At 41.2% G+C, this 24,559-nt stretch overlaps 1 protein-coding gene across 1 annotated transcript; it reads left to right on the top strand.

Annotated features, from left to right (window-relative positions):
• The first annotated feature begins 450 nt into the window (after positions 1-450).
• Positions 451-22,913, top strand: nampt2 (nicotinamide phosphoribosyltransferase 2). Its single transcript, XM_071493651.1, has 11 exons — positions 451-847; positions 7,956-8,091; positions 8,193-8,296; positions 8,389-8,517; positions 11,101-11,259; positions 14,162-14,292; positions 14,582-14,807; positions 17,894-18,013; positions 19,471-19,611; positions 19,997-20,122; positions 22,317-22,913. The coding sequence occupies exons 1-11, from the start codon at positions 800-802 to the stop codon at positions 22,476-22,478; spliced, it is 1,482 nt and encodes a 493-aa protein (XP_071349752.1). The 5' UTR covers positions 451-799; the 3' UTR covers positions 22,479-22,913.
• Positions 22,914-24,559: the final 1,646 nt, after the last annotated feature.

Here is a 24,559-nt window from a genome sequence, read left to right as displayed (position 1 = left end):
TTGTCCCCACTCTCAGTTGTTGCGTTGTTAAACAACAAGGGACTGCTGGGTACTCACTGTGTGTTCATGACCTGTGTTCCTCCTGATTTTGGGAGTGAGTCTTATCAGGCACCCAGTACATAAAACTGTAAAATGCAAATTTGATATATTTTCGTCAGTTGGTCATAGGCCCAGTCGCCATTGTGTTTCCTCATTCAATGATAGATGGTGACTGAAAAGACACTTATTTAAATAAATATCTTGTAGACTGCCACTTAACTGTCCAACCCATTGACATTGAAAAAAGATATTTACACAAATATCAATATTAGTAAAAGTCTAAGTCAGCATAAAACGCAGGATAAACTGGAGGTGTAAGGCAGACAGATCGAGTGTACAGTCCAAAATGTCCGAGTTGTCCCTTAACTTCGTTCCAAAACAGTCCTAGATGTCCCTGAATGCGGCATGACGTAGCAGGTCCGAAAGGCGGTGGGTGGACGTGCGCGTGGCCATGGGCACTGCAACCAGCCCCCCCCCAGCCCCGCCCCCACCCCCAGCCTACAGAGCGGTCCGCCGCCCTGAAGCGTCGGACTCTGGTTTCAGTGGAGGCTCAGGAGCTGAAATCTCTGTGAATCGTCGTTGAAGGCTGGTCTCCTCTGCCGCCCGTGCTTCGGCTTGTCCTGGCCCGGTCTCACATCAGCTGCTCGGTCCGGGTCCTGGTTCTGGGTCGCTCTCTTGTTAAGTTCTTACGAGCACAGGGAGGCTGAAGTGACATTTAGCTACATTAACGTTAATTCATTCACTCACAACAACAACAACAATGGCAGCGCAGGATTTTAATTTTTTGCTTGCGACGGATTCCTACAAGGTGAGTGTACCCGTTCCTCTCCTCTGGCCCCTTTTCTGTCCTGCTGCCGTTTTTTCCGAGTGAATTTGAGTAAATTCTGTTTATTTTGAGGTACAGTTAGCTACAGCATCTCACTACGTATCACAACACCTCGCCGGGACATGTAGTTAGACGTTGGTTTTTTGGTTAATTCACTGTTTTGACTGCAGTAGTAGATGACATCGTAAGACACCAGCGGTCATTGTATAAACTGAATTGTGTGCATGCTGTTGTTATTACAGTATGTTAAAGCCAGCAGCATAGCTTACAGGGGGTAGAGTCCATAGACAAGTCGAGCAATGACCCTCTGTTGACAGTCTCATGGTGCAAGTGTGATGGCTGAGTTTCGTTTTCATCAAAACCATTCTTAACATCTGCCCTAACTGATCACAAACGCGTTTCTCTGATCACATCCTCACTGTGTCAACATCACTGGACCCACGTTCACATTCCCTTTTAACTGCATGACCACAGGGTCTGTATATGTGTTCACAATTACACACATTTACAGCACACACCAACTGTAACCGTGAGTACATGTTCTTGTACACATAAACCCATGAATATAACCAGAACCATGCCTACTGTCCACCCTGACATTCATGTCTGCCTTTGAGAACATAAGGGCCTTTACACTTCAGGGCCATTTCAGAATTAATACACAAGGGCATATGGAGGTCTCAATCCAGCTAAAATTATAACTGAATTGAATTTGATCCCATGTGCAGGAGAAAATGGCAATGCAACAGTCTACCTAAATGTACTAAGTGAAAGGCAGCTTGGAAATAAAATAAAAATCAAATTGCCTTTGACTTGATAGATAGCTATATAGACAGATGGAACAGTCACTATTAATTTGTCTCATAGTGCTAACCTAAAGGAAATGATGCATCAGCAAGAATGTACTCTTTCTTTTCTGCTGAAGACTATAGAAGACCAGGACCTTTCAGGAGTCTTTGGACTCCAGTTTGATACACCAAGATATAGATGCAGAAGGGCAGGTCGTGGTGTGATTAATTTCATTGTAATGCGTAGGCAGTAATGCCTGCTCTCTTCATCTAGTGTATCACAGAGCTCCACTGTTCATTGACAGTTTTGCTTTCAGTTTCATGAGAGTGAAACTTAAGTTTAGTGTCAGTATGTTACCCAAGTTTAGCTGTGAGTCAGTCCCTGACCAGGCAGTGCTGGTATATCCACTGCACGCTCACCTCAGTAGAGTTAAATGTCAGATGTCACTGTTAGATGTCATTCAAAGGTTTGCACTGCAGCTAGATGGCAAAGGTCTGGATGGTGACCAGCTGGCCTTTTTATTAGCTCCAATGACCCCTGCAAACAAGTCCAACGCAGAAGCACAGCCAAGAGGATTCCTCCAATGTGTCTGTCATCACAATTACATAATAGAAACTGATTTGGTACAATTTGATGAGCTCATCTGAAAGTCCACTGGGGTTAGTAAATACTAAAATGCTAATATAAAATACTACTAATGTAAACACAACTGTTTTCCATATAATCAGCATTTTCACATTTTGTGTTTGTCACAAAAATGAGATGCTGTTGTCAACTACAAAGATACATAGTGTGTATCAGATATTCAGACCAAAAACAGACCAGCGTCTATGATTGAACAACAAAAGTCATTCATTAAAGATCTGGAAATCAGAATCAGAATCAGAATCAGTTTTATTGCCAAGTATGTTACCACATACAAGGAATTTGTTTTGGTGATTGGTGCAATTGGAGGTTCAGTAAATTCAGTAAATATTCATTTACATGCGCTCAACATTTCATCTACATACAGTACATGTTCATGTTGGGTTTTTAAAGGTGACCACATGCACAGCAGTAGGCTGATGCTTTGTATCGACCGTGTCCTTTGTGTCGACCAGAGTTTACCCCACAAAAGTTGGTTTATAGATATTACCAATTTATGCAAAACAGCTGACACACAGGTGTCAGTGTGATTGATCACTTTAGTTACTGGTTGGCAGTGGGGGAGGGGGCTCGGATTGGATTGGGTCTGTGAAGGTATTTTGATTGGCCAGTGAGCACAGTCCTAACAGACACATGACAGTTCAAACTTGGGGGAAATGGTCAAACTGTAATGACCTCTTTTAATTTAAAATTTCAAGCCTATAAGCACAACAGACCATTTGAAGTAGTTTACATGTGTTCCATCAAAGGGCGCTCTGCATTCAAATTCATTCAAACTTTTCAGAAACAGTGTGAAGTGTATAAATATTGTCAGTTCATTTACACATAAAAAATCATCATCGTCATTAGCCACAATTTGAAATTGCGAACTTAAAAAACAAGTAATGGAAACACCTGAATTTAAAAAATATATATGTTGCAAGAAAATGTATATGATTGCAAGAGGTGGTTTTTCAGACTATTTGACAAGCCAATATTTCGTAAAAGTTAAATGGAAACACTTCCTGCATTTAAGTCACATGCCATGAGTAGTATTATTTGTATTATTTTTTAAGTTGAAATGTAGGATATTTGACCTTATTTGTAATTAAAAATAAACAGGTTAGATAGTCTACATTGAAAATACAGGCTCCAAAGTACTACCCCAGTGCAAGAAAAGTGACTACAACTGTGATTTCCATTGAAGTCTAATTACATAAACAATGCAACAAGACTGCAAAAAGAACCTGGGAATACCACAGCTATCTCAATTTTGGCCTTGGTTGTGTTGAATACATCTTAGCCCAACATGGGAAAGAACTGCCTGAATAAGTAAGAAATAACAGCGCACTGGCCATTCTCGAAAACTGCACAACCTAGCGTTGAAAAACTGACGGGTAAGTGCTGTTAAGAATCATATGTGGAAACTGGTGTTTTGGTGAGTGCTCATAGGACCCTTTAGAAGTCAACCTCTGTGGACAAAGTTCAATAAGAAAGCTATTGCTCACCAAATCACAGAAAATTGCAAGATGGAACTCTGCCAAAGGACATGAAAAGAGGCCCGATGAATATTGGCAGCACATTCTTTGGTCAAATGAGTCCAAAATCTATGTGTTGGCATCAGTTGGGGTCCAGCATATTTGTTGTGGACCTGGCCACTGCAGAGTGCTGACAGGAAACATTTAGTGTGTGTTGATATGGGGCTGAATGAGAGCAAAAGGTGTAGAGATGACATGTATTAACATGCTACAATGAATACAAGTTTGACAGGAGAGTAATTTCCCCAACATGTGACAATGATCCCAAAGACTGTGAAATCAAACAAGAGTTTTAAAGAAGAAAACTGTGAATACTATGACCTGTGTTCCCTGAATTGAACCCGATAGAAGGTATTTCAAAGCAGTATTTCTATTCAAATTAATTGTTTCATTCTTCTCAGGCTTTGGCTAAAACATAAAAATATATATTAAATGGACAGAATTTGTAATTACTTTACTAACATTTTAGTGATATTGACCAGGGTGTACTCAGGTTTGTTGTATACTGTGTGTCAGCTGATAAATTTAAGAAATTACAATAAAATGCCAAACTAGATTTGAGGTATCTGAAGGAATTTGTCTCGCAGAGAGCACTCTGCTTCATTCAGTATGTATTTTGGCCACAATTTTGTCAAAGTCAAATCTAAGAGATACTTGTCAAGATAGTTGTTTATGTTACATTCCAGTTCATCATTATGAGATTGTCCATCTTTATTTACACTCTATGGGTGATCCCCTGCTTTTCATCTACATCTATAGCTATTAGCTATAGCTGCTACCAGTTTCACGCTAAATCACAGTAGAAATGCTAGACAGTTAGTATTAAATTTTATCACTATAACCAAGGTCGATTACCGAAGTTAATTACTGTGGTTAATTTAACTAATGCTAGGTTCTGTACAGCCTTCTAATACTCTTTTTACACCAAAATTAGCAGGTATGAGTGTTCACCTTTCACATGCACATGCACAGAGTGCACACACAGACACAGGAGAGAAAGAGTGAGCTGTCAGCGACTCTTGTAGAGACGTCTCACAATTGGTAATTGTGTTTTTGAAACTTATTTCAGGGCTGCAGCTCACTCTGTCATCCCTGAGCACAGTGTAGCTGTGGTGTGTCTGGTTTAACAGCACCGTACTATACTCTGAAAGACATTACAGCAGGAAAATAATAATAATGATAATAATAGTATAAGTGCAAACATTCTCTGGGTGAAATGATTACAGCTTGTGTGTTATTACTTTTTGAACATTTTCAGCACATTTTAACAATACCACCATATTAATGAAAATCATGATCATTTTGGTCACTATAATCACAATGTAAAATTCTTATACCGTTTAATCTGTAACAGCCACCAACAGGGCAATATTTTCATTCATTATCATCCAAAATATCTCAGTGTTGACTCAGTGGCTTGGCACAAAATTTGGTGATAACTTGGGTGATTTCACCTCGAGCCTACGTCAGAAGTTCATTTTGTCCCATACTTTGCTTTATAATAGTGTAACTGCAAAAATATAGACATTCCCATTGGCTTTAGTTGCAAGAGAGCAAAGGAAGAGGAAGAACAGTTCCACTTTCACCTCGGATGTTCCACCTTCTCTGTGCCCTGACCTGTCTTATGCTGCCCTCTACAATCTCCAAGCCCAGATTTCATTATCTGCTCTTGCATAATTAGATTTTAACAGCAGTGATGATGCTGATTATGATGTGTTTTTTTTCACTGGAGCCCAGGGCAATGGTCTACATGTGACTTCGGCTTTGTGTTTTGTTTTCTGCTGAAATTCTCAGTTGCATAACTTGTGTAATAATTAACAACTATATCCAGTATGCACCCACAGCACGTCCCTGAGAACACTGAGCCTTAGCTTTCTGAAGAATTCACTGAGGTCTGTTTATCTCCTTGTGCCTGGTTACATGCAGCTCATAATACTTTAATGCCCCCTGCATTTGGTCTGTTAACAGCATGGTAATACCATAATCATGCTGGTGTGTGTACACACCTGCTGCTTGCATTGTCCTACCCCAACCATAACTCCTGAGGTGCTTCAAAAATACTTACTGAGGACAACTGAAAGTTAAAGCAATGACACACCAGCTAAGGTTTGATAATATTGAAACTGATGAGGCACTGTTCACTGATGACTGATCAGCAATAGACTGATAGATGACAAACAGGAAAGGTCCCCAGAGACATAAACCAGGTACCGAGTGGTAACATGGTCAGTGTCTGCAACCTTCAGGCAACAGGCCACTAACCACAGTACATCTTAAAACATTAATTTAACAGTTATGAATGAGGAAATGTAATAAATCTAAAAAAAAAAGAAAAAAAGCTAGATTCATTTTTTACTGACAAGTTCATTTATTCAAATAAATTTATTTTATTTTATTTGTTGGGGACCACATTCAAAAAAGTTTGAACCATTTGATGTCTGTTTCCCTGACTTAAAGCACAAAACTTTAAAAGGCATCCTTTCATCCTCCTCTTCCTCAGCCTTGATGAACTGGTACCAGTGATCACACAGTGGATCCACATGACACTGTTTTATGGAATTCACATTTGCTTTTTCTTTGTTTTGGTGATTGCTGGCAATGCTGCTCTGTAGCCAAGATTTTCAGATGTCCTCACCTTTTCCATCAGCACTTGAACACACCACACATGGCATCAAATAGAGCCTTTTCCATGAGAGAGTTATGACAGCCAGGGGTCAAAAACAGCAGGTCACGTGACTCATGTAGCTTCGAATAAATCCAAGCATGTGATGCAGATCTATTGTTATCCATAGGGAACGTCAGGATTTACCAGCAAACAACGACTTCTAATTCAGAATACAGTACAACATTGCAAACTAATTCTGTGTACTGTACATGAATGACTGATGTTTGAAATATTAAATATTTGTAGCACTAACCATATGCTACTCCATCTTCTGTAAGAGCTGGTATCATACCTAGCCATAATCTTTCTGACATTCAGATACCAATATTAATACTGTCAGTCCATTAAATGAAATGAAGTAGCTATCTACTGAAATGAATAAAACATACATAAAAGGCTCTCATCCATTCAGGTATACTGATGTTTACGCTAGTCTCGTCCATTCTAACAGTTAGCTACACAGAGAAATCCATCCATCCATCCATCCATCCATCCATTTTCTACACCACTTGTCCATACAGGGTTGCAGGGGGGATCGGAGCCAATCCCAGCTGACATTGGGCAAGGGTGGTGTACACCCTGTACTGGACACCAGGGCTTACATATAAGGAAAAACAACCATTCACTTTCACATTCACACAATTTAGAATCCCCAGTTAACCTCATGTGCATTTCTTTGGACTGGGAGGAAGCCAGAGTACCTGGAGCGAACCCACGCAGGCACGGGGGAGAACATGCAAACTCCACAAACCCAGAACCTTCTCCTGGATTTTCAGTCACAACAGTCTCTAGAGTTTTTCCACAGAATTGAGTCAACAACAAAACTATCTAGTGAGCAGTGAGTGAGAATGGAGAAAGGTTGGAGCTGACAGAAAGGTTTTGGTCACTCAGATAACCACTCTTTACTGTGGTGAGCAGTAGTGACTGTGCTGCAAGACTCTAGACAAAGTCAAATACTACTTTTCTATCCTTCACTTCCTTTACTTGATCTTACTTGGCGGACCAGTCTTGAAATTGCTGCAGGTAGAGACAGTGTCTGTTCTTGAGTTTCTTCTCCTGAAGTTAGAGAAGGGTGAGAGCAGAGGATTTAAATAGGAAGGAGGGTGAGGGAGAAGAATGCAGAGTGACTGCCTCTTGGAGCTGTTTCTTCCACTGACTGGTTGTTGCTGTTGATTATTCAATTAGTGCTGCAGGAGCATAAAGAGAGGCTTGTGCTTTAAGCTGTCTTCATTCCTTCCCTCATGGACCCAGAAATCATGCTTACGTCACATAGAGCAGACAATCCTCCAGTTTACAGCTTATCATTAGTGCACTAAGCAGGGTTTTATTTCATGCTGTTACACCACACAAATCTGTGTGACATGATAAGATTAGGGTGTGATGAATGACCATTGCAGATCCTGCAGGTGATTACAAGAACAGCACTGTGACATGTTTAATCTGCCGCTGTTTGACTTCTGCCTGTTTCTTTCAGATCACACACTACAAGCAGTATCCTCCAAATGTCAGCAAAATCTACTCCTACTTTGAATGCAGACGCAAGAAAGGTTCCCAGTTCAGTGAAGTGGTGTTCTTCGGTCTTCAGTATCTGCTGAAGAAGTACCTCACAGGTACATTAACGTCCTCTCATCTGATCTGAGAGGTGAATTGACAGAATCCTGCGGCAGCGAGTAGGTACATACAGAAGTATAATATGGATTGTCCTTCACAGGGCCTGTGGTCACGGAGGAGAATATTCAGGAAGCCAAGCTCTTCTACCAGATGCACTTCAAACAAGCCGTGTTCGATGAAGAAGGCTGGAGGAAAGTCCTCGAGGTGAGATTTTCAACTGTCAGTCTCTCAGACAGAGATACATTCATCATCATATATAAAGCTAACATGAAGTCACTGCTTTTGTCACTTGTCAGAAACATGATGGTCGCCTCCCTATTCGGATCAAAGCTGTCCCTGAGGGAAGGATCATACCGAGAGGCAACGTGCTCTTCACTGTAGAGAACACAGATCCCGACTTCTACTGGCTCACCAACTACATCGAAGTATAAATACTCTCCTTCACTTCTCACTGTAACAATAACATAATTATATACTGCTTATGTCTGTTAGCTTCATGTGCATGGACAATACACTACTGACACAGTTAATGTCCTGATCTTAAAGAGCAGCTAAATCCCAGTTTTGACTTGAAATGAACCCTTTCATATGTTTGAAAAAAACATCCAAATCTCCAGACTCCAGACTAGAGTTATACGGGAAACTACTGCATGAACTTTACCTGCATTACAACTGAAGGAGCTGAATCTACATTCCAGTCCAATAGTTCCAGGGGGTAAATCAGTCCCTGTTTTCGGAGAATAGAATAAAAAAGAAACACTAGAAATTATATCCAATTACTAAAGTCAGGCTAAGGCTCAACTGTGAATTAAGTTTCTCACTGAGTATTTTTCTCTGTGGTCTGATGATGAAAAAACTATTCTGAACATGTGATGCAGATAAAAAACATTAAAATAATGTCAGTCTGTTTCTGCTGCCTAAGCAGAGAGGAGAGAAGAAAAGTAGTGGTTAGGTACATCTGACTGAAATTTTCATTTATAATCATGGGAAATATTGATCAGTATGTGGATCATTGATCTGATCAAAGACATCAGAGGTTTAGTTTTTACTTCCACTTCTGCTCACAGAGTCTTCTCATGTTATTCTGAGCTGCAGTGATGAAGAGGAGAGTCACAGCTTCATCACTGTCAGGATCCTGTGGATGAAAGAATCTGTGTTCAGTTCAGATGAAGCTCTAATAGTTCTGATGGAGTTATTTAGTGATAAACTCTCCTGTTTGTTTTCAGCTCTGTTTTAAAACCAGAGAGGACACATGGAAAGACTCCAACAGCAGAATGATTCCACTGATCTGTACAAACATCTACTGATCTGAATTATTTATTGCTTTATTCTAAACTCTTTTGTCCCTGTCAGGATCCTGTAGAAATGATGACTCAGATTTTCCAGGTATCTGATTGGTCAGTAGTTGAACTGTTGACATGTTTTGATCTGATCCTCTGAAGTTAACCAGGCCTAGAGCACGTTAAGAGTTCAGCATCAGTTATCATGGTGATTTACCCTGGTAACAAGTGAACCACCATCATAGGACTGAAAACCAGAGTTAAACCTGAAGTTACTTTGATAACCTTACAGTACAGACCTCTGGTCAAATAGTGTCATTCACAAATCAAGGAAGTATTGTACACCACTAGTGTCACTGTTAGGATGAGTTAGGATGAGAGTTTATTATGTCGAGAGATGGAGAGAGAGGGAACGGGGGAGAAAGTCAGTGAAGGAGAGAGACAAAACTTTTTTTTTGCTGATTGTTTCATCACAGTTCACTTCTAATGCAGAAATGAAAAGCAGATCATCACTGTGGAGAAGTCCTGCAGTTCTCCGTCTTCTTTCCCACGTTTGCACTGCACCCCATCTTTACATCCACTCAAATATCAGAGTATCAAATATCAGAGTAACACAGCAGGGAACGCACAACTACATGAAAGCTTTTGTTTCCCTGTGTCCACAAATTGTGCTGCAGTTGTGTGGTCCAATTTGTCTAATCTTTAGATGTCATGGAAACAAGAATATACGTTCAAAAGTTCCTGGAACTGTTTGTTATAAGGTTATATGAGCTCTGGACTGGAGGAGTGTGATGCTGCCTTTTACCTCAGGGTGTAAATCACAAAGAACACAGAAGACTGAGACTAGCAACAACTGGCATTGTAAAGAAGTGACTGTACATATATTTTACTACCTCAGAGTGATAGTTGTGGATATTTGACTTGGGGTTGTGTGAGGTGGTCATACATACTCAGTGTGTATCCTGCAGTAGATTCAGATCAGTTTAGAGAAGCAGCGGGAACACAGCACACTAGCAGAGTGCTGCTGTGAACGAGGTCATCAGAAAAAACGTGTTTTAAAAGACGCCACTGAAACAATCCAACATCCATTTAAATCTTCACTTGGGACTACATTTTTCTCAACCACTGAAATACTGTATTCCTACGCACAAGCACACCTACACCGCTCACTGTATTACACTGCAGCCACAGGTCAGGTGAGTGAATCAGAAAAGCTAAAGTTAACCTTGTTGTGACGGGAAGATAAAGCTCTGAAAATATTCTAAATGACATGAATATTTAAACAGATGTTGGATTTTTTCAGTGGGCGTCTTTTAAAAGTGCTCCTGCTGCTTCTCCTAACTGGCAGCGCACTGATCTGAATCTACTGCAGGTAACACAATGATTATACATGACCACCTCACACAGCCCCACACAACTATCACTTTAACTTAGTGTTAAGTGGCTTGTTTTCTGATGTTATCATTTATCCACTTAATGATTAGGCAGGCATAATATTTACTGAACTTGGGTTGAGGAGTTCAATAGCCCAGTAATGCTATAACTTGTATTAATGTTTTCATTATTTTTAATGAATCTTTACTGGGGCAGTATCAGTCTCTATTCTCTCATTAAAATTTGTCTCTCCCTCCTCTTCAGTCTGTTTTCTTGTCTTTATCTTACCAACTGATCACTGACTGTCACTGTCACACCGTTGCCCCCCTCCTTTTTTTTTGTTTTGTTTTGTAGACCATGCTGGTTCAGATGTGGTATCCCATCACAGTAGCCACCATATCCAGGGAGTTTAAGAAGATCCTGGCCAAGCACCTGAAGGCCACCTCAGGGAGCCTGGAAGGCCTGGACCTGAAACTGCACGACTTTGGCTACAGAGGAGTCTCCTCACAGGAGGTCAGGAAGACTTTCGCTGCATGTTTTTATTCTGCTGCTGCTGATGCTGCAGAGGATCTATATGCAATATGTATAGGCATTTCAGCATAGTCAGTGTCACTGATCATCACCTAGAGAATCAGCTGAATCCATTAAATTGTGTGTCATGTACAGTGGCTCTGTTTTCACAGGAAAACCCTGATGTGAATAGCCTACACAGCCAATGATCATCTTGTGATATCTGCTTTGTGCATATGGCTGTGTCATGCTGATGTTATCAAATTATTGCATGATCTAAGTACTGTTGACATCATTGATTAGAGGCACAAAGGTTAGATTAAGAGAACTCAACGAGAGTCAGAGGGAAAGACTTAACATAATGAGAAAAACGCTGGAATGTAAATTCAGTTATCAGTGTCTGAGCCACAGAGCTGCTGGAAGTGATTCAGTGTAAGAGGATTCAAACATAAAATCCTCACAGGTCTAACTCACCATCACATTTCTAACCCAGGCAGCAGCAGAATGCTGTCAGCTCACGTCTGTGTGTCTCTAGTGGAACTGTCTTACCACATAGAGGAACAAATCTTAAACGCTCCTTCTCAAAGCTGAACTCCAGACTGTAAATAAAGATGGACAGAGCCTCTGTGACATCACCCACAGGTTTCTGAAGCTCAGAGTCATGGATGTATTCTAAGACCTGGATACGGCGCCACCGCTCAGCCCTGCAGCAGCTGTTTCCAGTGGCCACTCATGGTATTGCAGCGAAAAATCCCCCTGTGGCCCAAGAAGCATTTTTCCCATAGAGCGCAATAGTAAAAGAGAGGCCTGTAAAACTTTTAACAGCTGTGCACACATCCAAATATCAGTCTTTCTAATGTATATTAGCCATGGGGTTTTAATCTGTGTAAAAGTTTTTCAAAACTCAGAAAAGTCTTTTTTCTCTGAGTGACATCACCACTGTGTACGTGCACTCTATCCACAGTCCCGCTGTGTCTCGGGAACGAGCATGGTTGCTAGGTTACTGCTAGTGATGTCAGGACGAGAACAAGTTAGTATGAAAAGTGAATAAACGGCACAAAGGCGAGTTTTCTTCTACACACATCAAGGTTCATTGATTTTGTGATTTTTTTTTTTTTTTTTTTTTTTTTGCATTTATTCGTCACTTCTTACACTTTTTTTTCAGGAATGTAATTGTTTTTAATCGATATATTAGCCGCATAACTGGATTCACTAAGACGCCGATATGACCAGCCTGCCATCCGCTCACAACAACCGCCTTATTATTTCATAGATTATTTAATGACCTTCACTGTGTCAGCGGGTTAAACTATAACTGAGTCTGGCCTGGATGCAGCGTCCTCTGGGTCAGCAGCGGTGGCCTGAGCCGCTGCAGCCCGCTGCCCCTCTCTGTCCCTGAGGGGAGGAACCGTCCTGGACGTCCTCATCATCGTCTCTCTAACTCCCCACGTCCTCAGTGTGTGCTCAGTATACAGTAAATGTTCAGAGGCATTCATCATTTAAATTAAATCTTTATAAAAAATAATTTTGATATATTTTTCATTTTCAAATCAAGCCCTGCACAGTTTTGGTTGTTTTGTTTTTTTAAAGAAGAAATGCTGTATAAATCTGCTTCTCAATGAGAGAAAGTAAACGTAGTAACTTTATCTGATGAGTTGTAGTTATCTGTCACATTCAGCATCAATATATTAAAATTGCCTAAAAGACAATTTAAATGTAATATTTTTGCCTGGTTATGATTTTTTAAAATGTTGATTCCAATGTGACTTTAGGCTCTAAAGCTTCAAACTGAATGTTGTTGCTGTTGCCGTTTGTTTAAATCCATGGTTTAAAGCCCCGGGCCAGTCCTGTAGAAGTCTTATTACACATCCAGGCCGCTAGCACAGCACTCAGATCCAGAACGTTTTTCACTCCTTCTCATTGCCCAAAGGCATGATGGGAGTGACACTACTGCGTTAGTCTCTATGGGCCGCATAACATGGAAGTAATCCGGAAGCCAGAAACTTTTTCAGCGTTTGTGCCAGGCGAGTAACTCGTATTGAACTGAATGGACGCCTTTTTAGATCCGGCATCCAGGTCTTACAATACATCCATGCTCAGAGTGAGCTGCACCACTGTTGCCATCTTGGCAGTGCCTGACTCTGCCCCTAACTCCCAGCTAATCCAGATATGATCAAAGAGGTGGGGCATGTGTGGAGCTGAGACTTCAGTGAATGATGGTTTGTGGCACGCATATGCTCACCCACCTGTCACTCAAAGAGGCCACGCCCTCAATTCTCCATACCTTTCCATACCAGTCCTTAATAAAACGACTAAAGGCAGAAATAAGGCATGTAAATATGTTTATTTCTGCTGTAAAGTTGGACATTTTAACATGGGAGTCTATGGGGACTGACTCACTGTTGGAGCCAGACTCTAGTGGTCATTAGAGGAACTGCAGTGTTTGGCTTCATTTTTCAGTCCTTGATGTACTGAATCACCAGTGTAGCTAACAGAATCAGTGGCTTTTTGCTTTTGAGCTCCTCTCACTGGTTACTAAAAGAGACCCAGACATTTCAGTCATGCAGTCATTCATAAAAATTGGTGAGAAAATGTTTTGACAAATTAATGGAGAAAGACAGTTTTTTCAATCACTTTTCAGGTATAAAAAATCACGTCTGACCTAAAGGGACAACTCCTAGGGAAGATATACTGCACCATCTGTGACCACACCTGGTCTGCACTGACTGTAATTGAAGTCAGCATATCTGTGTGACTACCTGTAGAAAGCTCACTGCAGAAACAGAAACATTCATGATGTAATGACCCTGCTGCAGATTAGTGGCTGCTGAGCTGTTACTTTTTAAACTGCTTGGTTCTGGATTCAACACACAAGTGATTGATGACTCTCGCCTCCACTCTCCAGTCTGCAGCATTAGGTGGAGCAGCTCACCTGGTTAATTTCTGCAGTACAGACACAGTAGCTGGGCTGCTGATGGCTCAGCGGTATTATGGCTGCCCAATGGCTGGCTTCTCAATCCCAGCAGCAGAGCACAGGTAAAACACGTACACACTGGTACTCACACATACACAGCGATATAAATCATGGATGAGACTGCGTATGTCACTAAATGTATTCTGTGGAAACTTCGGCAACAGTTTGAAAAGATCCAACCTGCAGTTTATTTATTATTCTGTTAATTTATTTTGGCTTGTAATGTAGAATAAATTTCATAACCTGTCTCTCACTCTGATATCACCTCCATCTTAATCACGTCTGCATGTTTACCTTGGGCTTGCTTTTGGCTAACTTGAAATGAACCTTTTATACCTTCCTGACATCCAGTACCATCATCTCCTGGGGGAGGAGCAGGGAGAAGGAGGCGTTTGAGCGAGTCCTGGACCAGTTCACCTCCGGACCAGTCTCAGTGGTCAGCGACAGCTATGACATCTTTAACGCCTGTAAACACATCTGGGGAGACAAACTGAAAGAGCGGGTCATGGAGCGCAGTCAGGACTCCTGCCTGGTCATCCGGCCGGACTCTGGAGATCCTGCAGAGACTGTTATTGAGGTAAGTCACAGGGCCGAGTTAGTCAATAATATTTAAGTTAGACCTGTGTAACTCAAAGAGTGTTGACACTCTTTACCAGCTAACATACATCATGTTACCCAATAAATTATTAGAACCTACATTTAACACTGTTAATTTTTCTTATTCCTCAGGGACACTCAGTGTGTTTTGGTGAGCAAAACTAAATGTAAACAAAAATTGTTTGTTAAGAGCAAAACTTTACAGGATAAATTTCAATTTGAGATTCGAGGGGTAGAATCAATTTAAATAAAATTAAGATTTATTTTTGAATCAACACCTTGATGCTCTCTGCAGCCAATGTGGTATAAGATTTTCACCTTGACAAGATCAGCATGTTATGCTACACATATTGGCTGTAGCATATGAGTCCTGGTATGTGCCATATAATAATAAATTCAATAAATTTGATTTATTAAGTGACAGGCAGCAGGTGGCAGAGAGGAGCAGCTGCTGCTGGAGTTAAAGGCCCCATGCTGTGCACCTTTTTCCGGGTTTATTTACCTGCAACTTTCTGGAGCTCCAGCAGGCACAGGTCATTTGGCCAATCAGAAGAGAGAATGAGAACCTCTCCTCTGATTGACTGACTGTTTTTGAGTGGCGTGTGGTCGGGCCAATCACAGGCAAGAAACGGAAACCTAAGCTGCATTCATAAAAATTCACCTGCGATGGATGGCATAAGACCATATATGTTTGAACTGGACTCGGATCCGGAGACAGAGACGGCAGCCAACACAGAAACACCGCAATTGCGCCGCTGCTGTGTGCGTGTGTGACGGCAGGGGGGGGGGCGCGCGCGCGCTAGTATCGCTACTTTTCCCCCTTTTATTCGACCAACCACCACAGGATGATTCTGTTTTTTTTTTCTCCCGTTGTTGTCGTTTTCCCTCTCGTCTGTGCTCTCAGCGTAATATCGATCCGTTCATTCATCTCCGCATAGCGCTCTTTCTCTGTCATTCTCGGGCACACACACACACACACACACACACACAGACACACAGACACACACACACACACACACAGACAAGCGCGCATATGCCAGCGGTGCGCGGGCAAATCAACCAGCACATCACTGGTGCACGCACACACTGGTCTGCAGACACTGCAGACAATGACTGACTCCACCGACCGCCACGACACTGTGACACTCGACTCCCCTAACGGTGTCAGTGGAGCACCACAGATTGCTGCCTGGTCTGTGGGAAACACTGAAGACCATTAAAAAACCGTAGTGATGAACAAAGCTGTGTGACGGTGACATTTGTATTTTCTTGAATTAACGTTTGTGAAGGCATTAACGGTGATCCAGTTAACGGTGATTCAGTGAACGGCTACGAATAAAATAAAATAAGAAGGAGCCACTGGTCTCTGAGGACTTTGGCTTTTGGCAGACTGTGCAGGGACACATCGCCCTCCTTGCATCCCTTAATAGCGCAGCACCGTTTCTTTGACATCTCACCGTGCAGTTATTCACTCGCACCTGGAACCTACAGTGGAGGCGGGCCAACAGGTTGCGGTGGGGGGAGTTACCTTGTGTGTGACGTCACACAAAGGAGGAAGTGCTATCCGCTCATATTAAAGAGACAGTTCCTACAAATGGGCAGTGTGGTTTCTCTGTTTATGACCAGTTTGATGCATGGGGCAGTATATACGTGGCCCAGAGACCTCCCAAAGCACGATGAAATAACCAAAATCACATTTTTCATGCCATGGGGCCTTTAACTTAACACCAGAGACTTGTTGGTGATGGACAGACGTCAGTCTTTGGCTTCCTGTAGACTCTGTGATATGGTACCTTTTCTTGTGGTGGAAAAGGTTTGGTGGGTTTCCTGTCTTCCTCAACACAAGTTGCCTCCATTTCTTGCAGCAGATATTGCTCTGCTGTTTGTCCAGCTGTAGAAAACTGAACCATTTCACAGCTGTGATGTGACCTCTCTCTGCCTGACTCATAAAATGCAGAAATATCATGTTGCATCACTTAAAACAACTGGCACTTCTTAGATGTATCATCACCATGTATTTTACCAGAAAAATAAGATAAAATTGAATTAAGTCAACCAAGTCCAGGTCTGGAATAATAACAATAACAGTAACCCTGGGGAAACGAGCTGTGTCCATTGACCCACATACTGAGAAATGCAGATTATCCAGAAGAGGGCAGCAGGACACGACATAAAAAATTATGTGTTAATTGTTTTCATATGAAACATTATTAGCTTCACACAAGAACGACAATAAGGAATCCTGCATAAACACATAGGTTCTGGTGTGATTTGAAGCAAGTATTTGTAAGTAGGAATCCTTTATTGTGTTTGTGAAAAATAAATCTCATGTTTGGCAGATTTGCATTTAACAAAGTGTAGCATTCACTGGATGTGCACTAATAATGTGGTGGATTTATGCCCCTTGGCATGTGATTTGCAATAAATTGTGCATGTTAAATTACCAACTTATACACTTTCAGCATGTTTTGGTGCAATGTTTTTTTTTAATTACAGTGTGCAGTCAAAGACCTATGTGGTTCACAATGTACTAAATCAAAATTTCTGATAATTATTGACAAGGCGGTTCCAGAGAATCTTTTGATGCCAAATTTGTCAACCAGAGAAAAAGAAACACACTAGTATGAGAGAGGTTATTTCTGCATATTTTGTAGTTTACTACATAACCTACATGCAGAGGTTACATAGTGCCAAATATTAAGTCTCAAGTCCAGTCAGTGTGTGTGACTTGAGTCCAAGTTGTAAATTTGAGTCTCCATCTCTATCACATAGTGAAACTTACTGTAGGCGTTTGGGTGTGTTCTCACCTGAACCTTGAGCTGTCCACCTGAGGTGGCTGTTAATGTCAGCTCTGAACAGGGCCATAGCACTGAGGGAGTGGCAGGTGAAGGTTGTTATGAATAAGGTGTGTCTCACATTTTTATTGGTTTGATGTGTTGAATCCTCATTAAATACATCAGTTCCTTCAGCGGATTTCTGAAATGTAAAAGATGTTATTTTAGTTTAGGTCATATGCAGCTAACACCTACATGTATAAGTCATTCAAATGCCCTGTGTGTTTCATAGGTGATCAAGATTTTAGAAGAGTGTTTCGGCTGTTCTCTGAACTCAGTTGGATACAAGGTGCTGCCTTCTTACCTGCGAATTATCCAAGGAGACGGCATTGACCTCAGCTCAGTTGATGAGGTAAGAAAACATTTGGTTGTTGAATTAGTTTCATCTATACTTTACATCTTAGTGTGTTTGTGTTTCAAGTTCCAAAGGAGCAGAACTCTGTTGTTTTTGTGTCGTTTTATTATTTGTCTTCTGCCGTGACTCAAATTCCTGTGAACTGGGATGAGTTAGAAACATGAAACTTAGTAATAACTGAAAGTGATGTGCAAATGCTTCCGAAGAAATATGGCTCAAAAGTGCAATTTTGAAAACATCATGTCCGACTGACTTGAAATTTTAAACACATTAATTTTTTTAAAAACACATTTTTGTCCTCTCCTCCTAAACCATTAGTTTGATTGATACCACATTTTCTGCAGATCATCATAGGAACAAGATCGAGTTTGCATGTTCTCCCTGTGTTGGCGTGGGTTCCCTCCAGGTACTCGGGCTTCCTCCCACAGTCCAAAGACATGCATGTTAGCTTCATTGGTGACTCTTAATTCCCCGTAGAGGGTTGCGTCAGTTGGCATCTGGTGTAAAATGACAAAAAAATCATTTGAACAAGATCATCAAAAATTGCACAACTAGTTTTTAAGATACTGGCCTTCTTCAACTTCACAGGAAAATGGCTATAATTCATTAATGATTTGTCCAATTATCATAACCCTGGGTTTATATCTTCAGTCCGTGACTGGGAGTATGTCTGCCAAAGAATTTTGAGCTGACCCACAGCAGTAACTAATTAACTGGAGGAACTTTGCTCAGACTCGGTCCAGCCCAAGACCTGCTCATTGCTGCTCACAGCTTCAGTTGTGGCTGGTTAAGCTGCTTCATCCTGTTAAGAATGAAAGGGCTAAAACCAGAATCATCTCTTGCAACTGTTTTATATTTTAGTTTTTCCTCCTGTTGAAGATTTACTTTTCCTGTTTTGATCATTTCTTCTGCTATTAGAAACGTCTTCATTCTTTCTGTCACCAACACAACAGTTCTACTGCCTCACCCAACTAAAATTAAAGGGAAATTCAAGCCGTCATCGTCGTATCAAAAATATTGTTGCAGACATCACAACAGGCAACACATAAGAGTAATTTTAGGAAACTACAATCACATAGAATTGTACATATAGTATGTTTACGTTTGTCTGCTGATTAATGTGAAACTGTGACTGACAGAGTCACTGTTCTCCCACATGTCACCACAGAAGTTAAGAAGTAAAATGTTACTCATAGAGACCCAGGTTGTATTTCAATTTAAAGAGGCATTTAACAGTTTGCATGCTGTGTGCTCTGTCCTGAATTGCAGTTGTGACTATGAAACAGTCACAATTTCACTGTCATGGTTTTACTGACCCATCCGCTTCTATAGTTTTTGTACACACTGACTGAAGCTCTCACACTTGAGCTGACAGGAAATGAAGCTCGTTGCTCTTCAACATAAACTCCTGATGATGTTTGTCTCACTACATTTGTTTTCTCTGTTTTCTGAAGATTCTCCAGAAGCTGAGTGATGAAGGCTGGAGTGCTGAGAACGTCTTCTTCGGATGTGGCAGTGCTCTGCTTCAGAAACTCAACAGAGATACACTCAGCTGTGCTTTCAAGTGCAGCTACGTGGAGACTAACGGGAAGGGGGTAAGTGGAGGGGTCCTGGCTCCATGTGGAATTCTGTTGGTTCTGATAATGTTTGACTGTCCAGAGGGACTGTCGAGAAGGGGGTCACAAGCACTCAACACACATATATACAGCAGACATTATCAGAAACACAGATCAAGTGGTTCTCTGAGCACAGCTGTAGAACAACATCCTGAATAACATCATCTGGTTAAATGTCTTTTTGTAGATTTGAGTGTTGGTCTTGAGTTAATGTGAAGTGGACTTTGCAGAGCTGCGTCCCGGTTCAGCTGTAGGACACAGATGCTGTGATCCTCACTGAGAGAAGCTTTCAGTTTCCTCAGGAGTACGTGAACCAGGTGATGTCAATCAGTTGTCTCTAAACTGGTGTCATGTCTCCCTCCAGATGGACGTGTACAAGCAGCCAGTGACTGACCCATCCAAGAGGTCAAAGAGGGGTCGGTTATCACTGAGGAGAAACTCTGATGGCTTCTTAGAGACAGTGGAGAGAGGAGCAGGCAAACCTGAGGAGGTTGGTCCCAGCTTTTCATTTCAGCTCTCAGTTCTGAAGATGATTTGGTTAATAGGTAAAAACTGTTGATTCAAAGATCAATATACATTCATGTGTACAGATATTTTGTGTTTTCATAAATACTCTACATTATTAGTTATGTTTTTCTCTTCAGTACACCTTACCCTCAGTTCCCTCCTCTGCCCAGGTACAGTTCAGCTCACCTGCAGTCTCATGTTTTACCTGTAAGACTGTGGTCATCATCTGTGATGTGACGAGATCACACTTCCACCCAGTCAGAGAAATAAAAAGTGTGTGTTCTGGTCACAGGTCGGTTAAGAAATTGTTGCTGCTGTGTACTCATCAAGGTGCCAGGACCTGAGCTACACCAGTACAGTGATGGTTGAGGCTCAGACCACTGAACAGCAGCGTTTCTGGTTCAGTTCCCTCCTCCCTTTGCTCTCCTCTTGTTTTTCATCTATCTTTACACTGTTTTGTTGGGTTTTCTTTGATTTGTTTCATACTGTGAGTTTAACAGTTTGTATTGTTGTGTCATAAAGTCTGGGGACTTTATGACACAACAATCAGTACTATTATACTGTATACTACACTGCCTGGCCAAAAAAAAAGTCGCCACCAAAAAAAAAGGTCACACAGTCTAATATTTCGTTGGACCGCCTTTAGCTTTGATTACGGCACGCATTCACTGTGGCGTTGTTTCGATAAGCTTCTGCAATGTCACAAGATTTATTTCCATCCAGTGTTGCATTAATTTCTCACCAAGATCTTGTACTGATGATGGTAGAGTCTGACTGCTGCGCAAAGCCTTCTCCAGCACATCCCAAAGATTTTCAATGGGGTTAAGGTCTGGACTCTGTGGTGGCCAATCCATGTGTGAAAATGATGCCTCATGCTCCCTGAACCACTCTTTCACAATTTGAGCCCGATGAATCCTGGCATTGTCATCTTGGAATATGCCCGTGCCATCAGGGAAGAAAAAATCCATTGATGGAATAACCTGGTCATTCAGTATATTCAGGTAGTCAGCTGGCCTCATTCTTTGAGCACATACTGTTGCTGAACCTAGACCTGACCAACTGCAGCAACCCCAGATCACAGCACTGCCCCCACAGGCTTGTACAGTAGGCACTAGGCATGATGGGTGCATCACTTCATCTGCCTCTCTTCTTACCCTGATGCACCCATCACTCTGGGACAGGGTAAATCTGGACTCATCAGACCACATGACCTTCTTCAATTGCTCCAGAGTCCAATCTTTATGCTCCCTAGAAAATTGAAGCCTTTTATTCCGGTTAGCCTCACTGATTAGTGGTTTTCTTAAGGCTACACAGCTGTTCAGTCCCAATCCCTTGAGTTCCTTTCGCATTGTGCGTGTGGAAATGCTCTTATTTTCACTATTAAACATAGCCCTGAGTTCTACTGTTGTTTTTCTTTGATTTGATTTCACCAAACGTTTAAGTGATCGCCGATCACGATTTTTTTCCGGCCACATTTCTTCCTCGAAGATGATGGGTCCCCACTATCCGAGATGTGTCTTTCGACATGGTTGTTTAAGAAATGAGAAGCAACTCATTGCACCAGTTGGGGTTAAATAACTTGTTGCCAGCTGAAAGATAATCGCCCATGCAGTAATTATCCAATAGGAGGCTAGTACCTATTTGCTTAGTTAAATCCAGGTGGCGACTTTTTTTTTTGGCCAGGCAGTGTATTTACTATTAATATGGACTGGTGGGCAGTCTGTTAACTGTGAGAACCACAGAGGAGAATACCTGCTCGGATGGTACTGATGTCCCGGGATATTTTAACTAAACTGATGATTCAACTATTAATTGGTCAAAATTGTCTTTGTCAGTTTAGGTTAAGCAGTTACTAATGAACAACACTGGCTCCGACAATGCTGGACACCTTATTTCCCATAATGCAACTAGATAGTATCTTTCATTTGACTCTCCCTGCCTGATGAAAGCCCATACTGCCAGCCAAGACAGTGGAGCGATGTCACGTGATTTACCAAAGATAATACACAGTCTCAGGACATCGTACAGCTGCGTTTGGACTAAATCAATTATGAGGGGAATTTTAAACTAGACGCAGTATCTAGATTTCCTTCCCTGTCACTGGGTTTGAATTTATTTAATAACTTAAACGTCAACCCTCCTCCTCCTGTACTCAATGACTCGTGTGTGTTCTTCAGGACCTGCTGGTGACTGTGTTTGAGAACGGCAGCCTGGTGCAGGACTACTCCCTGGAGGAGATCAGGAAGAACGCGAGGCTGCATGACGAGGAGCTGAATCCCACCCTTCACAACCATGAGCAGGAGCTGCTGCACAATCACATCATCAACGGGATTCATTAGCGGCGCAGCAGATTCTCTCACCGCCATGCAAACCGCTCGTCGTTGTTTAACATGGTGCGCCAGAATGAAGACTGCAGCGTTTTGGAAAGGCACCCCTCCAAGTATAAACTGAACACAGTGAAGGGGAGTGAAAAGCAGTCACCACCAAGCACCACAACCCCTACCAACTCCACCCCCGCCACGTCGTCCTGAGGAGTCCATTGATTATAAGTAGAGTAGTTTCTTTCCATTTCACTTCTGGCCAAACACTCTGCCAGCTCACAGCACACTCCTCTGTGGTCAGACAGTCACTCTGCCCTGGCATGGCCATGACCAGAACTAAAGCTCAGGGTCAAATACAATAAGCTATGTTAGAGTTTCATCTTTCATTTTTTAAAGATACTTCCTGAATTTAAGGTTTCTACTGAACTGTACAATAAAATTAGGCAGTATGTCTTTATTGCCTTCTTATTTTCATTACTGATATGCAGTATCTGAGCATTTTCAGGCCAAAAATGACTTTAACTTCCAGATATTCCAAGCTTCAATTAGATTTCCCTTTCTATTAGAGTAGAAAAATCTTTGAAGCAGCATTTTAGACATTAAAAAATGTATGAATGAATAGTTACAGTATTGCTGATTTTTGTATTAGTGGTGCATCATTAGCTATGGGTTACCCTGAGTGTCTGGTACATAATATTTCATCATCAGCAGAGCAGTGTGTAGCTCCAGCCTTACCTGCTGCCATTGAGTTAGTTTTTGGTTTTTGACCGGTCGCCAGTCACCTAGATTCATAACAGCTGCTCACTGAAGACTTCAGATTTCAGATATGAAAGGGAAACACAAACCATTTATGCACAGTATATAAATGTTGAATATCACAGCAGTGATCAGCAGTGATAAATGAATAAATCTTAGATTGTGCTGCCAGCAAAATCAGAAAAAAAAACAAACTTGTTGTTTCTGTTACATGGTTTCTGATGCCACTGACCCACAAAGTACAGGATGGAAGCCCAGAGTGGTCAATATAAAATAAATTTAAAAATACATTAAATAATCATTAATAATTCAATCATACAAATCAGTTAATAATAATTAAGTAATTATATGAATAACCAATCATGTGTAAAGCAATTAAAGAAATTGCAAATTGAGAATTATGAACTTTTATTTCATAATTCATAAACAGTTTTATTTCTAATGGATCCTTTCATGACAGTGATGCTGTGAACAGCCTCACATACCCACTGCTTCTCTTAAGTTAGCAAGCTAAGCTGCTGCTACCAAGTGTAGCAACTTAACACCTGTTAGCTAGAGCAACACCAATGTCAAAGTAATTGTGAATCAACCAACTAGATAGGTTTCTGCTGCAAATAACCAACACACAGACACAGAAACTACACATCTTTAGCTTTAGCTTCCAAGGCTGCTCATGCTAGAGGAGCCACTGTTAGCACTGTTAGCTAACACTGCTAACACTGTTAGCTCCTGTTGGCTTGAGCTGCCACATAGATAAGATGGGATGTTAGTTTCAGTGTCTGCTAGCCATCACTTAGCTTGCATGCTAAAGAGACAGAGGGCATGTGACAACCCCACTGTCGTGAAACATGACATAATGAAAAAAAGTTTTGAAAAAGAACTTTTTTTATTGTGAAAATAACATTTTATAGTAATGAGCACAGTTTTAATGATTTCTTGAAGGATTTCACAAATTATTGTTTCACAGTTTATGCATCTGACTGTTTATTTTAGAATGATTTATTTGATAATGAACACTTTGGAGCTCCATATATTCCTTATGTCCTGTGATAAACTCTGCTGGTGTCCAGATTGTGAGTTTAAATCTCTGGTTTCCAAGTGTTTTGGCTTGTGACCCTTTAAATGAAGCAGTGTTTTCAGCGGACTGAGGAGATGTTTGGCCTAATTCATTTTCCATAAATCAAAGCAAATGGTCACAAAGAGTTTTTCCATAACTGGAACTGATGGAGGTGTAGACACGTTGTTGATTTTCAATTTCCATTTAAACAATTGAACTGCCAGATCTGTTAATCCTCTGTTTGGGTGAGATATATACACATATATTAGTATTGTTTCTCCGGGAC

Source organism: Trachinotus anak, unplaced genomic scaffold (assembly GCF_046630095.1).
Source record: "Trachinotus anak isolate AG129_WGS33_773 ecotype Australia unplaced genomic scaffold, CSIRO_AGI_Tana_v1 ptg000013l, whole genome shotgun sequence".
NCBI lineage: Eukaryota > Metazoa > Chordata > Actinopteri > Carangiformes > Carangidae > Trachinotus > Trachinotus anak.
Note: the sequence above shows the minus strand (reverse complement) of the source record. Positions and strands in the feature narration are given on the sequence as shown.

Coding starts and splice junctions, on each gene's coding strand:
- nampt2 (XM_071493651.1), top strand. CDS start 800: ATGGCAGCGCAGGATTTTAATTTTTTGCTTGCGACGGATTCCTACAAG. Junction 8,297..8,388: donor GCTGGAGGAAAGTCCTCGAG/GTGAGATTTTCA, acceptor GTCACTTGTCAG/AAACATGATGGTCGCCTCCC. Junction 20,123..22,316: donor GAGCAGGCAAACCTGAGGAG/GTTGGTCCCAGC, acceptor TGTGTTCTTCAG/GACCTGCTGGTGACTGTGTT.